The following is a 17,352-nucleotide window of genomic DNA, read 5'->3' as shown; positions in this document are numbered from 1 at the left end:
GTAAGACAGACACAGGGAGACAGGGTGAGACAGACACAGAAGAGCTGCTCTAATTTGACAGTAATTTGCCTCATGTGCAAAAAGACAGACTGCTATATAATGGATAGCCAAACGTTTATAGAAAATAAGCCTCAAGTTATCTGTTATTTAAATAGTAGACCCACCAATAAAAATAATATTCACAATTAAAAAGAATAGACAAACCCCTTCATTAAATTAATATTCAAAGTGCTGTAATATGCAAGAGGTTTATCTGAACTGTGATAGGAATTAGTCAGTCCACAACTCAATAACTCTGAGAGTTACAGTCTGTAATGAATGCTGCCGCCAGACTGATTTTCTCTCTAGTCGGTCCTCTCACACCTCACCCCTCTGTCAGTCCTTACATTGTCTTCCTGCATCCTATAGGAGTCAATTCAAAGTGCTAACCCATACCTATAAAGCGTTGACCAATTCTAGCCCCTCTTATATCTCTTCACAGATCCATAGATATGCCCCTTCTTGGTCCCTCCGCTCTGGCCGTGACCGCTGACCGCTGCTCGCACCCATACGGCCAACTCAAGCTTGCAGGACTTCTCCCTGGTGGCTCCGTTCCTATGGAATAGCCTGCCTACTACCCTACTCTACCCTAGTCTTCAATTCTTTAATTAGTGCCTTAAAACCCATCTCTTTAGGAAAGCTTATGGCCTCCCAGTGTAACCTCTACCTTACAAACCTGTCTCTTGCTCTCTCCTAAAGGGCAGCACTCTACTCTATCCTCCAGCTCTGCTTCACTCCCACCTTATTTGATTGATATTTCCTGTCCTAACGTGTTTTATACCCCACCTCCTATAGACTGTTAGCTCGTTTGAGCAGGGTCCTCTTCAACCTATCGTTCCTGTAAGTTTACTTATAATTGTCTTATTTATAGTTAAATGCCCCCTCTAATAATATTGTAAAGTGCTACAGAAACTGTTGGCACCATATAAATGGCAATAATAATAATAATAATAATAATAATAATAATAATAGTTACCATGCAAAAACCAGATACAACACAACACATTTAGATAAACTGTACGTGAAAAAGATACTGCGGGGAGACTTATCAAAGTGTTGTGGCTGTAATGTTGTAAAGGGGGAGTAAATGCAATGAATTTGCTGACTGTCATATTCAACTGGTTTCCATGGTGATTGAACACTTTGGAAATTGACATCACTTTTTAGATAACAATGCTCGACAAATCTCTCTCACCATCACACAATTTACCAATAACTGTTCCCAAAAATGGGAAAACCGAATCTGACAATGAATTTAGTAGTTTATTTATTTCATGGTGAGGTAAATTTAGAAAAGATTGGCTTGGTTTGGGAGTTCTCCATCCCCAACTATTTTGTGTGATTTTTTGAGAATGTAATTAATCTCCTACATTGTTATATGGGTCCCTGAACACCGGTAAACTGGCCCCAAAGCACTCAGCAAGGTTATCCTAACACACCAGCAAGGTTATCCTAACCTAACATTGCTTTATAGCAACTAATAATAGTAATGCTGTTGTCCTAGCTTGATAAATGAAGGATCACCCGCTAAATATATTACTAAACCCAGAAATACCTCGGATTGTCATATGCATGCCTAATCTGTAGCAAAACTCGCTGTTTTCATGTTTAAAAAAAATATATGTGCTGTATCATAATGCCACTCATTGAAATGCCATGAATATGCCTGCAGTAGCTGTCGTGGCCCTGCACGCTTGTTTGTAACCTATATGCACATGCAAAAATAAAGAATAAAAAAAAAAAAAAAGTCCATCTCACATCCTTCTTGGTAAGGTGTGGTTGAGGTTGAATCACTGTAGAGAAGTTACTAATGAACTTGGGAACCTACAAAAAATAAATATAGCCACACATAGTGTAATCTGTAAAATAGCAGTAAAAAAACAAACAGTGGTATAGTTACACTCACAAGTGTAGAGCCGTGCCAGGCTCTGTCTTATTGTGTTTTACACCCCACCTGCTATAGACTGTAAGCTTGTTTGAGCAGGGTCCTCTCCAACCTATCGTTTCTGTAAGTTTTTTGTAATTGTCTCATTTATAGTTAAATCCCCCTCTAATAATATTGTAAAGCGCTATGGAATCTGTTGGCGCTATATAAATGGCAATAATAATAATAAACAGCTTCAGGGTGCCAATACTGGCTATGGTAATTCATCAACAGGCAGACTTGGGATAATCTTCAAAAACTTTTTATTAATAAATTATACTATAGAAATAGGACATTTTGAAACAGTGTGCAAAGCAGCAAAAAAACATATACTCTACTGCAGCTTAAAGGACCACTCTAGGCACCCAGACCCTTTCAGCTCAATGACGTGGTCTGGGTGCCAGGTCCAGCTACGATGAACCCTTTCTTCTATAAACATAGCAGTTTCAGAGAAATAGGGTTAATCCAGCCTCTAGTGGCTGTCTCATGTGATTTTCACAGTGAGAAGACGCCAGCGTCCATAGGAAAGCATTGAGAATGCTTTCCTATGGACTGACTGAATGCGCGTGCGGCTCGTGCCGCGCATGCACATTCAGCCGATGACGTTGACAAGGAGGAGGAGGAGGAGAGTCCCCTGAGGTAAATTTAACCCCTTCCACCCCCTAGAGCCCGGCAGGAAGGGGACCCTGAGGGTGGGGGCGCCCTCAGGGCACTATAGTGCCAGGAAAACAAGTATGTTTTCCTGGCACTATAGTGGTCCTTTAATAAGTCCTTAATAAAGTGCAAATGTGTTTCGACATAAGCAAGTCTTCATCAGTGGTCGCTACTTGATCCTTTTTCTTGTATATATGTTTTTCTTAATTACAGAACTCCATTCACCTGGTGCTGCGCCGGTCTACTTCCTGGTCACCTGTTTAGAAAAAATCATACATGCATTTTTCATAGCAACTGATTGCTTGATATATTGATATTTTTTCATTTTTTTTTCTAATTTTCTTTATATTTTGTATATTTCTGCATTTAAAATGTAATAGGTACCCTGACATGTTTTTATTATGATAAAATAAAGTTATTTTATATGTTTCACAAATTAAATGTAATTAAATATATTGCCTAATATTTCATTCAGTAACCACCAGGAGTCTGAAACTTGAACTCAATAAAAAAAAAAATGGTTTGTGGCAAACTTGCCTATGCCACAAGCTCCTGGAGGATCCTTCTAGCTGGCTTTCTGCCCAAGGACTATGGGCCGTATCCAAAGACCCTGTTTGGGAGTTAAACCTCCCCAGCCACCATTAGCAGCTTTCCCTGGGTGCCCCTGGTTCAGCGCTTTCCCTTCATTCGAATGGAACCGAACACTAGCTCCCTGGCGGCGGTTCGCATGGAGAAACCAATTAATTGTCCTCACTCCTCAGCGATACTTAGCCGCTATCGTCATGGAACTAAATTCGGCATGAGGACTTTGTGGGTTCCCGGTCAGCTCAGCGGTACTTAGCTGCCAATGTTATGGAACTGTTTTAACTGTTTTCGGCATGAGGTGACCGTGCGATTCCTGGACAACTTGGTCCAGGATTTTGAACGACTTTGCAACCTGTAAGGATAGCACTTTTTGGAGGGATGGTGTCTGAGACTAAGGGGCACAAACACTACCTAAGAGCCAGCCGTAGCACCCTATATTTCGGTTTACCGGCCAAAGCACCAAACGCCCTAGCTCTGTTACATGGGATGTACCAGCTAAACAGCTATACTCTCTGCAGGAGAGCTTTACTCACTAGAAGCTGGTTCCAGGACCCTCTTCTAGGGTGGGAATCGACAGCGAGGTCCCGTCCAAGTTGCAGTGGCTAGGGGCTGAAGTTCTGATGGTGACCCGGCGATAGCTAGGAAACGTGCTTACCGGAGGTACTCAGTAGGGGTACCAGGCGGTCCGCCGCACAGTTTTTATGATTTTTTAAAATTATTAATTAATACAAAAAAAACATGTTTTACAGACACTGTGTGTATTATTTTGTAATAAATAAGTAAATACCTATTTTCACTGATTTTCCTTTCTTATTTTTTTCTCTATGGGGACAGCCATCTTTAAGGCCTATATGTTTGGATCCATATTTTCACTAACTTTGCCCATTACATACACTCATACCTCATACAACCTCAGATAAACTTGTTTTCCCCTGTTATCTTGCATCCATCTTCCACAACATTTGAAACAGTGCATCTTAATATCAAGTCTTAAGTTGAGTCATAAGCAAACTATAAGAATAAACTGCAAATTAAGTGATATTTCATAGATGATATTAATGTAAATACATCTAAAGATGGAGCAGAATGTTTACAATGCAGTGTGATACGTTTGCAGTGATAAAATAATAAACACATAATATTATCAAGAGTTTATTTGGTGATCAGCAATTATGGTGTTAAGCATTATACAACATCCATAATTTGGCAAGAATAACACGGCATATAGACCTACTGAAATTATACCTTTATAAACCCTGTGCTTTTATCAATAAATTGATGAATAGTCAGATTGCACCAGAAACTCTGTTTGTCAGTTTGATTACTCTTCCCAACCGGTTGCTTTAAAAAAGGTCTGTCCATAAATTGTTCAATTTTCAAGGTATGGAGATGGTTGGCCAACTGTAAGAGGACCCCTTCCAGGGAAAAAAAACATAACAATGGACATGAGCAGATAGAGTAGGAAGTGACGTGAAACATTATATTGTGCCAACTTATCTTCTGAGGCAGATGTCATCAAATATTATTCATCCCCTAAAGGTATTAAACACAATCAAATATTTAAATATTAGATTTTTGTTTTCTTATTATCACAGCATACATGTTTGTTATAGTGTTTGGTATTGTAACTCTGATGTCAACCATACTCTACTTCTACTATATTTATTCAAAACAAGAAATTATTTGAGTAAAAAAATTTGTTTAAATATGCTAAATGTAGTTTTTGTAAATGGTATACTATAAAAATACTATAGATTATTTTAAAAATTCTAAAAAGTCTTCCGAAAATATCTCAAACTTCGTCTTAGAGCTGACTTTACATCTTTATTATTTAAGCTATAAATAAATGGGTTTAATATGGGGACTGCAGCTGTGTTAAAGAGAGAGAAGAATTTATTGTACTCCAAACTGTCCTCGGTGACCGGCCTCTGGTATTGACAGATGAGAGTCGTAAAGAGTAGGGTGACGACAATGAGGTGTGAGGAACACGTATAGAAAGCTTTACGTCTCCCAGTGCTCGAACGAATCTTCAGAATGGTGACAATAATAAAAATATATGGTGTAAAGGTAAGAAGGAATGGGATGACAGTAAAAAGAAACACTCCTTCGATAAAGAATAAGGTTTCTAGAACAGATGTATCACTACACAAAAGTTTCATCACAGGCATGAGATCACAAAAGAAGTGGTTAATTATATTAGATCTGTAACAGGAAAAACCAGAGAGTAAAGTTATTAAAGGCATGACTTCTAAAAGGCCAACAATCCAACAGAAAATAGCCCAAAAAATACAAAGTCTCTGGTTCATGATCAATGTATATCTCAAAGGGTTACGGATGGCCACATAGCGGTCAAAACTCATAATTGAAAGGAGCATAAGTTCATCACTAGTAAAAGATCCAATAAAAAAGCTTTGTGTAAGGCAGGTGACATATGAAATATTTTTATTGCCTGTTACATATGTAATAAGGATATTATGTAGAGTGATGGTAGTCGAAAACATATCTAAGAGTGACAGGTTGCCCAGGAAGAAGTACATGGGGGTGTGAAGATGACGATCCAGACAGACAATGAGGAAGATGGTCATGTTACCACCAAGAGTGATAAGATAAATAAACAGAACCAGAAGAAATATTGGAAGCTGGAGGTTGGGGTCTTCAGAAATCCCTTTTAGAATGAAATAATTCACAGTGGTATAATTTTGTTGCTCCATGAATTTCGATCTAGCTTAACAATCTGTCAAAATAAATCAAAATACAAAGAAAGTTAAATCATGGGAAGCCATCACCCAACTCTGGACATTTTTGCTAAAATACATATAAAATATTAAATATACTTTGCAATATACTGTGATGGCAATAGAGTAGAGACATATAATTAATTACTGCTGATCTACATACTTCTGCATGCACAGTAAATTATATAATGTAAAGATATTAGAATACATATATCATGAGAGAGCAAATGAGCCATGATTAAAAAAAGTTTTATAGTTAGTGGACTATGATGTTGTAATGTGAAGGTTGTTATAGAGTAAATGTATTATTTATATACGTTTTGCCAGTTTAGCATCCTTTTACTCTATTGCAATATTAATAATATAGTCAATGTTTTGACAAGCTGTGAAGTTTGATTTTTTTATACATGAGAAACTATATTGTTTGCTAAAATTTGATAAATCTACCGGTATATAATATACTAGACAATACAGTTTATTGTCTTTAACTTACTGTTGCAAAATTGATAACATTTTTAAACCAACTTTCTACTTGAAAATAGGCTTAATACAATGATGATAATAATAATAATAATAATAATAATAATAATAATAATAATAATAATATAATAATAATAATAATAATAATAATAAATAATAATAATAATAATAAAAAGAATAATAATAATAATAATAATAATAATAAATAATAATACAAAATAATAATAATAATAATATTAATAAAATAATAATAAAAATTATAATAATAATATATTTAATTGGTCAGCACCCTCTTTCTTTATACTAATTGGCTGTTAAGGCTGGGATATCAGGGAATAATAGCAATAATGTTTAAACAATGAAAGAGAATTTCATTATAAAAACTAAACACTCAAATAAAGTACACAACACGTCAACACAAATTAATATTTGAAAATATTTGGACTTCTCAAAATCTCAACACAATAAGTAAAGCCAGACTCTGTCGTCTAAATATCTAGAGCAGTGATTCATAAACCAGTCCTCATCGCCCGCAACAATTCAGGGTTTATATATTTCCCTATTCTATTCTAATGCAGACACTGACCAAACCTGGACTGTTTGCTGAGTCATAAGGACGTGCTCGGGAACCAGTGGTTTAAAGGAAAAGGTGTTTAGAGAATATAAAATAGAAAGTAACAAAACAGGTCCACAAGTATCAACATAGTGACACGATATTGTTTAGAATGAGAGTCTCCAGAGACACACAGTTTGACATCCATGATTAATGATTGATGTACTATTTCATTTATAACACTATGGGGGGTGGGGGGAGGGGGGGTTATCAAGGCTATAACTGGTGTTGTTCATGAGCGAAGTGCTAAAAGAATGAAATCACCATATACAGCAAGGTCGCACAATATTTAGCACTTAGCTCAATATACATCCGGTTTGCCTTGATAAATCCCCCTCTACATCATTGAAAATGTACAATAAGCTGGGAGCGCCAGCATTTAAAATGGCAGCAGAATGTGGCTCGGGATATAAATCACATAGAGGGGATACATCTTGTAAAATAAATCATTTGGGTAGAATCTGACAGAATGGGGAACCTCAATGTAGGGGCATCTTTTGTTACTGAATCCCCATTACTTTACCTTTGATAGATAGTTTCTGTATATTATGTATAATAACAGTATTCGTATAACGGATCCAAAGGAGCTCGGGGGCACCTGCTTTATTACTGAAACTGAGAATGAAATGATTCACCCATCCCTTTAATAACTGCATTAGTTTATTAGAAAGCTCTAAAATATCCCATTAAATAATGTTCCCACTATACAAATTATGAATAAACAGTTACGCGATAAAATAAAACTAAACGTTCAATTATATAATCACATACTGATCTTAAAAGGTCGTAATTTCCATTGAACCATTAATAAAGGTTGGATAACATAACTACCTGTCTGTCTTCGAAACGACAGAAACACGTCCATAGTCTAGTAGGAGGCTAGTAAACCGTCAACACTCCACATGTTGTGGACTTCATCTCCCATAAGGCTTTGCCTGCATTATGGCTGTAAGGGCATTCTGGAGTGCCTACGGTCACGTACCCCTGGACTCCCCTTTTATTTTAAACCTACACCATTATTCCAGTTTATATTACTCCATATTACAAATAATCTCTTAGCATTGTATATATTGTAAATCATTATTGCCAATTACCTGCTCACTTCTTGCCAGCATATCTCATCTTCCATCTTAGAATCAGAACCGTGGTCTTATACCTTCTGCTTCGTCAGGTGGGACATTCCCCATGGCACTAGAGATCCCAAGAGTCCAATTTGTCCAAAGTTTCCTTTTACTTTAATTGATGTTGTTGTCGATTGACAATTTATAGATATAAATTAGATGTAAATTAGTTGATGAATTTTCATGGTATAAACAGATTTCTAGGACATAATTAATAAGGGATCCGTTCTAATCATTTGTGATGATGTTAAACAGCAGAATGCATAACATGAGAAACTTATACATTTTAACACTGTTACAAATTTATGGAAACATAGAACCATTCGGCCCATCTAGTCTGCCCAATTTTCTAAATACTTTCATTAGTCCCTGGCCTTATCTTATAGTTAGGATAGCCTTATGCCTATCCCACGCATGCTTAAACTCCTTTACTGTGTTGATTCCCTTTATGTATTTAAATGTTTCTATCATATCCCCCCTGTCTCGTCTTTCCTCCAAGCTATACATGTTAAGATCCTTTAACCTTTCCTGGTAAGTTTTATCCTGCAATCCATGAACCAGTTTAGTAGCCCTTCTCTGAACTCTCTCTAAGGTATCAATATCCTTCTGAAGATATGGTCTCCAGTACTGCGTACAATACTCCAAGTGCTAAAGAAAAGATCATTTGGAAATGGAAACACAGGGGAAATTTGATGTGCAAGGTGCTGGGCAATGGAATCAAAAATAAATAAACCCAGAACTTGAAAGGATTGTAGAGTGTAGTAGAATTTGAGGGGTAATAAAACAAGTGTCAGCTTTTTAAATAAATCTACATTGGGTGTGATTAAATGCTGTTGGTGTATGAAAATAAAAAAAAAACAGGTTGACTGAAAATTGTTTATTGATTGTTACGCAGCAAACATGATCAGTGGTGAGACTTTAGAATAGAAATCTGATAAACATCATAATTTGGCAATTTATATACATAAACAAGGAGTAACTCTGTCCATAAAGTGTCCTCTGCTATAGTCAGGGGTTTAATAGCTTAAAGTAAGCATGTCAAATTCAAAGTCTAGCATGGGCCAGATGAACAAGGTTTAAGTTCATTTGGGCCGCAAAAAAACAAAAACTTAAATTTTTCCTAGAAACGTAGGTTTATTATGAAAAGTACAGTATATAAAAAAACAGCATCCCCCGGTACTAAACCACAGCGTCCTCCTCTGCTAAATCCCAGTCCCCCCTCTGTACTAAATCTCAGTCCTCCCCACTACAAAATCCCGGTCCTCCCCTCTACTAAATCCCAGTCCCCCCCTCTACTAAATCCCAGTCGTCCCCCACCTCTATACTAAATCCCAGTTCCCCCTCTGTACTAAATCTCAGTCCCCCCTCTGTACTAAATCTCAGTCCTCCCCACTACAAAATCTCAGTCCCCGCCTCTAGTAAATCCCAGTCCCCCCTCTACTAAATCCCAGTCCCCCCTCTACTAAATCCCAGTCCCCCACCTCTATACTAAATCCCAGTCGTCCCTCTGTACTAAATCCCAGTCGTCCCCCACCTCTATACTAAATCCCAGTCCACCCCTCTGTACTAAATCCCAGTCGTCGTCCCCCACTCTATACTAAATCCCAGTCCACCCCTCTGTACTAAATCCCAGTCGTCCCCCACCTCTATACTAAATCCCAGTCCACCTCTCTGTACTAAATCCCAGTCGTCCCCCCACCTCTATACTAAATCCCAGTCCACCCCTCTGTACTAAATCCCAGTCGTCCCCACCTCTATACTAAATCCCAGTCCACCCCTCTATACTAAATCCCAGTCCCCTCTCTGTACTAAATCCCAGTCGTCCCCATTACTAAATCCACGTCCCCGCCTCTAGTAAATCCCAGTCCCCCCTCTACTAAATCCCAGTCCCCTCTCTGTACTAAATCCCAGTTGTCCCCCCACCTCTATATTAAATCCCAGTCCCCTCTCTGTACTAAATCCCAGTTGTCCCCCCACCTCTATACTAAATCTCAGTCCCCCTCTGTACTAAATCTCAGTCCTCCCCACTACAAAATCTCAGTCCCCGCCTCTAGTAAATCCCAGTCCCCCCTCTACTAAATCCCAGTCCCCCCTCTACTAAATCCCAGTTCCCCCTCTGTACTAAATCCCAGTCGTCCCCCACCTCTATACTAAATCCCAGTCCACCCCTCTATACTAAATCCCAGTCCCCTCTCTGTACTAAATCCCAGTCGTCCCCCACTACTAAATGCACATCCCCGCCTCTAGTAAATCCCAGTCCCCCCTCTACTAAATCCCAGTCCCCTCTCTGTACTAAATCCTAGTTGTCCCCCCACCTCTATACTAAATCCCAGTCCCCTCTCTGTACTAAATCCCAGTTGTCCCCCCACCTCTATACTAAATCCCAGCCCCCCCTCTGTACTAAATCTCAGTCCTCCCCCACTACTACATCCCAGTCCCCGCCTCTAGTAAATCCCAGTCCCCCTTTGTACTAAATCCCAGTCGTCCCCCCACCTCTATACTACATTCCAGTCCCCCCTCTGTACTAAATCTCATTCCTCCCCCACTACTAAATCCCAGTCCCCGCCTCTAGTAAACCCCAGTCCCCCCTTCTACTAAATCCCAGTCCCCCCTCTGTACTAAATCCCAGTCATCCCCCACCTCTATACTAAATCCCAGTCCCCCCTGTACTAAATCCCACTTCTTGAAACCCTGTGAAGGTGGAGCAAGTCGACGTCACAATGGAATGTGATGTGGCATTGCGTGCCTCCGTGCACCTCCAGGTCCTCCACTGTCCTCCACACTGTCCTCCACAGACACACACACTCTGACACACACAGTTACACATTCTTGCACACACTCACATTATTGTATTTATCCCTGGTGTCCAGTTGGGATCTTCTATCTGGAGCTCAGCCATCCTGCTTCTCACTGCTCCCTCGTGTGCAGTTTAGTGATGGTGGGTGCCAGAATATGATGTCATATCCCTGGCATCACTACAGACGGCACGTGCAAGGGAGCAGTGAGGAGCAGGAAGGCTGAGCTCCTTCGCTGCATCCACCCTCCTCTCCTCCAGCCGAATCAATGTTATCAGAGTAGGCACCTGCAGTGTGGGGAAAGCAGGTGCCTACTCTGCTTGGAACACTAAGCATGTACTTGCGGCTTGCCGGGCCGCAAAGATGTTCATTGTGGGCTGCATGCGGCACGCAGGCCGTGAGTTTGACATGCTTGGCTTAAAGGTTAAACAATGTTATTTTAAGAAATACAAAACTGCACCCAAAGCGAAAAAAGTAAGGTTCAAGAGTTTAGTTCCTTAATCTCTTCAAATCTATTCAGGGCTTTGGAGGTCGGCCTCCTCACTTGTCAATCCCCCTCCTGCCTGTAATATTCTATCTTATCACACATTGCAATCACTCACACTTCTCAAGCACCCTCCTTCCCCTTCCAGCTAAAACTTGATTTAAAAATGAAAACGTACCAAAAGCAAAGGCCTCACAAAGTCTTTAAAAAGAAAAAAAAGAAAAAAAGTAAGAAAAGCAGATTATAGGAAACAAGATGGCTGACAGTGGGTCAGTAGCTCATCATATGAGATTCCATGACATCTCAGGGCAGAGTCAAAAATTCTACCAAAGAATCATGGTTAATATAAAATGTCAATATTTTAGAATATTTGGGGGAAGTAGTGCACATAGGCAAGATTTATTCAAGTTTAGTAAAAGTACATTTCAGATAAACATAAGGCATCCAAAATCTGATTGCAGAGAGGAAATTGGTAAAATATGTAAAACATGAGAAATGTTAGTGACCAGAGCCTCTGGCATGAATAGCGCCAGCATTCATGGGGGGGAGAAATGGTTGAGCAGAGTAGGCATTTGCTTTATACAATTAAAATATTTGCCAACTAAAATACTATCAGCCAGATTATTAATAACTACATGTAACTGCAAGTACAAAATTATACAGTAGTAAACTACAGGGACAAATAGTAACATTGTCATAGTGCATTAATAACGTAGTAACTAAGATTAAAGAAAACCAGTAGAATATATTCTGAATCTCAGTCTGTACCTTAAAATTAAATGGTCTTATTGCAGGGGACAAATCACTGATTGAATTGTGATTCATTTAAAACAGAATGCACAAATCTACCATATTTATATTATCATCAGGCCAATTGAATTGAATACCTTCAGAAGCATTATTTTACCATTAACTCACAAGCCATCCCAGAGGATGGGGAAGAAGCAGAGGAATGATGGTCTGTGCTACCAATCCCTCACTTACTGCTCCTGGGAAGATGAGAGATGATCCCCTCTCTCCATAGTTATTGGGTGTAGTGTCCACACTCCTTCTTCTACTGTGTGTTCACTGGCCGTGAGACACTCATAGTTGGAGTTTTGGTTTGATAACTAAGGAGATATTTGTTTGCAATCAGTGAGTGGTCAATATTGCCTCCATGAATTCACTTCAGTGGTAAATATTGCCTCCATGAATTTACTACACTGGTCAATGTTGTCTCCATGAATTCACTTCAGTGGTCATATTGCCTCCGTGAATTTTCTTCAGTGGTCAATATTGCCTCCATGAATTCACTACAGTGGTCATATCTCTTTAATGTGAAGGTTTACTAATATGCATATTCAGGGAAGATTATCTAAATCTCAACCAATATTTAGAGAATAACAGAACTTTAATATACCTTGAATATTGTAATAGAATTTTAGATATTTAATTGCCAATTGAATTTCAGTGTTTGGTAAAAAACAGAAGAAATTACCCCAGTATGTTAATAAATAATGACACCTTGAAAATAATTATATTTATTACATAAATATTAAAGAAAACAGGACTTGTATATTATATTTATATCATAATTCTCTGACAAAGTCAATTATAAATACATGTGCCTTATTTAATATCGCTTTGAGGACTAATTTAATAATTGGACACATTTATTTTATCACCAAAAATTCTTCTGAAAACATGTTAGCCTTCGTCTTAAAGATGCCCTCACCTCCTTATTATTTAAGCTGTAAATCAATGGATTTAATAGGGGGACAGCCGCTGTGTAAAAGAGAGAGAAGAGTTTGTTGTCATCCATGCTGGTCTCTGTGACTGGTCTCTGGTATTGGCAAACGAGGCTCACATATATTAAAATAACGACCATGAGGTGTGAAGAACACGTGTAGAAAGCTTTACGTTTTCCAGTGTTCGAACGGATCTTCAGGATGGTGGCAATAATAAAAATATACGGTATGAAGGTGAAGAGAAAAGGGGTAAGATTGAAAAAAGCAGCCCTTCCACAAAGATGAATATCTCGAGAACCGATGTGTCACTGCATGATAGTTTCATAACAGGCATTATGTCACAGAAGAAGTGATTAAGTATGTTGGACCTGTAACAGGAGAAGCCTGACATTATGATGACGAAAGGCAGGTTTTCAAATAGGCTAGAAACCCAACATAAAATGACCAGCAGAAGACAAACTTTATTGTTCATAATCATTGCATATCGCAAGGGGTTACAGATGGCCACATAGCGGTCGTAGCTCATGACTATCAGAAGTTGTAACTCACCACTAAGAAAGAATCCAAAAAAAAGCATCTGTGATAAACAGCTGACATATGAAACCACTCTATTCCCTGTTAAAAATATGATAAGCACCTTGTGTAGAGTGACTGTGGTAGAAGACATGTCTATTAGAGATAGATTGCCAAGGAAGAAGTACATGGGAGTGTGAAGATGGCGATCCAGGCAGATCAGGAGAAGGATGGTCATGTTACCACCAAGTGTCAGGAGATAAAGGAACAGAACCAAAAGAAACATAGGAAGCTGCAGCTCAGAGTCATCAGAAATCCCTTTAATATAGAAATGTGTCACCATTGTTTGGTTAAACTGCTCCATGAATTTAGATCTCAAGTGTCCGTCTGTAAAATTAAACAAAAGCAATGGAACAGGTTATTGATCCGAGGCTTTCGGTGCTACTTCCATCGCTGGAAATCATGAAACCTTGCAATAAAATCTAACCAACTGTTCAAAGTCTAACACTCTATGACCAGTACCGTGAGATATTCATACATTATGTCTCTATTATTCTGTATTGCTACATGACTTGCTCTTACTGTGACAGCTCGGTAAAGAAAGAGGGAACTTGAATCCACTTATCATATTTGGTGCGTTGGAATCCTTAACACAGGAGATGTTTTTATAGAACATTTTAAAATATATGGAATGGCTTTACTAAATAAATGATACAATAAAACATGCAAATATTAGCTACATATCATGCATGAATTCAAGAGGGACCGAAAAAACTGCAGCTGGAGTCATTGAAACATGTCAAAGCGTTGTGTATCCTCTGGGGCGAGCGATCTCCACTGAAATCAGGGGAAATACTTTCTCCTTATTGGTGTTTTTATTAACCCTGGATTTCTGTGATGCTGGAATCACTACATTGCTCATGTTGATTACAGATACAGACAATGTCTACGTGGCCCAAACACGTTCTAACACTGACACACTGATTGTCCTGCAATTATCTGTCGTTAGAGTAACGAGTAAACCTCATTACTGAATTTATCAGAAATAGCTATAAAGCTAGTAAACTTCATTTTACAACACTTTGAAGTATGATTGACTTCTACAAGTAATAGGAAAAAATAAAATGTAAAACAAGTTACAACTTTGTGCGTGGTTTGCTATCCCTAAAATGTAATTGTGTTCCATTATTCAAACGTAACATGGACATAATTCCTGATTAAATTACAATTGCAGTTAAGTACACTTGTAGTTCAATATATTGCTTAATAGATAAGAGTAATTAGTTGACCCCAGTGTTTTTGTTTTAATGTACTGTTTAATATAAATGTATTTGGTTGCATGTAAGAAAGTAACAGCCATTTAGCAACATTTATTTTTTTAGCATTTATATGAGCCTATTAGAACAGAGCTCTGTCAGGTCAGTACTTTGTTTGTGTGGATATCTTTGGGCATTGCATTACTGACTGCAATAGCTAAACTAACATAGTGAGGGCCCTGGTGCAATAATCGTTTGGGTCTCCAATCTCAAGGGTATTCAAATGGTAGATCTGTCGTGCAACTGCCACAGTGTTTTGCCAGCTGGGAATCTACCATTTGCACATCTTTGCAGGTTTGTATTTAACACGGTACAGTGCTTGTGTTTGAATGTAATCATGTATTTGTATGGAGAATGTGTGACTAAATGTAGGGATGTGTTTGTATGTGGTGTTGGTATTTTGTTAATATATAATATTGTTTTTTTAATTCAGAGGTGTGTTGGCCAGATGCTGAGATGTATGCACATATACACATACACACACTGACACACATACAGATACAAACACTGAAACTCATGCAAACAGAAGTAAACACGGATCCAAAACAGACACACATATATACATACTGACACAAATGCAGATATACAGACACACATATACAAACACTGACACACATACAGATGCACACAGTGACAAACATACACATACACACATACAGATGCACACAGTGACACACATACAAATACACACAGTGACACACATACAAATGCACTGACACACATACAGATACACACAGTGACACCCATACACATACACTGACACACATACAGATGCACACAGTGACACACATACACATACACTGACACCCATACAGATACACACAGTGACACACATAAACATACACTGACACACATACAGATACACACAGTGTCACACATACACATACACTGACACACATACAGATGCACACAGTGTCACACATACACATGCACACACAGTGTCACACATACACATACACACATGCAGATACCCTGATGCAATATTGACAAACATAGATCCACTGACATATACATAAGGGAGATTTATAGGCTAGACTTGGGAGTAAATTGGACTTAGGTTTAGGGAGTACCTGTCTTCAAGTTAAAGTGGACTGTAAGTTTTCAAGCCATTTTTTTCTGTATTTATTTTTCTTTCTTTTCAATATATTTTATCTCCCCCTGCCCTTCTAATACATGTTTTGTTTTTTTTGTTTTTTAGGAATATATAAATCGGTCTCCTACATACAAAAAAAGTAAACAAATGTGCACTTTGGGCAATCCCATTTTAAATTATTTACTCAAACGTACTTTATCTACACCTTGACTCTTAAACAGGAAACTTACTGAAGAGTTCCAGTGTTTAAAAATAATAGAGAGTGCTTTCCCCAAATGGCAAATCAAACTGTTAAATTATGGAAATGTTGCCAATGTCACAAAACAATCAGCGTACCTATGCAGATAATAAAAATGTTCCCTTATAAAAACCATTAACAAACTGACTAATGCAAATATGAATTATGACGTAAATACTCAGATTGTTTGCCGAGGGGTTAGTTCTCCAAGTAGTGAAAACAAGTTTATTAACAACCAAAAGTGCAGAATTTAGAATAAAAGGATTTTGAAATTTTCTTCTCAACAATTTCTCCACTCACTAACATAAGAAAGGAAGTTATTCTCTATTTCAAATCTACCCTAAGAATATAATCAGAAACACTCGCTGCAGATAATAGGAATCCGGAGGGCAAAATGGAGGCAGTCCTAGGATATTCGATAAAATTCTCAAAGTCAGCTAACGTCACAGTTTGACTATTTTAACATACAAGGCCTCGATTTAATAAGCTTATCAAATGATGCAATACTGTTAGTAAAACCTCCATATAATGTATCTATGGAAGGCACTATTAACGTTTGAGGATTTTAGTAGATAGATCATTTGTAACGTTTTTTCTAACAGTATTGAATCCTTTCGAAAGCTATTTAAATCAAGGCCAGTTTACCATTTACATTTTAACGTGTAACAATTGAGAGTTTAGTAAATAGTCCTGAATAAACCAGATATATTGTAATGAACCTCTCACCAAACATCGATATGGCTCATGTTGCTGTATAACGTATTTCAGGATAAATATTGGGAGCAGCCTGATCCATTTACCTGCCGCGTCCATCCAATGCTCCGTCTTCCAACTCAGAATTAGGACTGCGTTCTTATAATCTAAAGGGATTACCCCAGAGCATCAAATATCCCAAGAGACCAATTGTTTTAACAATCGCAACCACTTTAATTAGTGATCATTATCTGCATAAATTTAGATATCACAGGACTTTCATGATGTAAATTTTACAGATTGAATGATTCCCAAGGAGTTGAAAAAAAGTGTGTATGTCCT

At 38.1% G+C, this 17,352-nt stretch overlaps 1 protein-coding gene and 1 pseudogene across 1 annotated transcript; both read right to left on the bottom strand.

Annotated features, from left to right (window-relative positions):
* Nucleotides 1–4,202: 4,202 nt before the first annotated feature.
* LOC134573012 (olfactory receptor 6C74-like) lies at nt 4,203–5,913 on the bottom strand. Its single transcript, XM_063432370.1, has 2 exons — nt 4,991–5,913; nt 4,203–4,269 (listed from the first exon to the last, which is right to left on the bottom strand). The coding sequence occupies exons 1-2, from the start codon at nt 5,911–5,913 to the stop codon at nt 4,203–4,205; spliced, it is 990 nt and encodes a 329-aa protein (XP_063288440.1).
* Nucleotides 5,914–13,090: 7,177 nt separating this feature from the next.
* On the bottom strand, nt 13,091–14,034 carry LOC134573011 (olfactory receptor 8D1-like; annotated as a pseudogene).
* Nucleotides 14,035–17,352: the final 3,318 nt, after the last annotated feature.

The sequence above is a fragment of the Pelobates fuscus genome, chromosome 9 (assembly GCF_036172605.1).
Source record: "Pelobates fuscus isolate aPelFus1 chromosome 9, aPelFus1.pri, whole genome shotgun sequence".
Lineage (NCBI taxonomy): Eukaryota > Metazoa > Chordata > Amphibia > Anura > Pelobatidae > Pelobates > Pelobates fuscus.
This window is presented reverse-complemented; position numbering and strand designations above follow the sequence as displayed.

Bases quoted from the DNA above. Each gene is read 5' to 3' on its own strand.
- LOC134573012 (XM_063432370.1), bottom strand. From the start codon at position 5,913: ATGGAGCAACAAAATTATACCACTGTGAATTATTTCATTCTAAAAGGG. The intron at 4,270-4,990 runs TTTTCGGAAGAC...CATCTTTAGATG, and splicing joins CTAAGACGAAGTTTGAGATA to TATTTACATTAATATCATCT.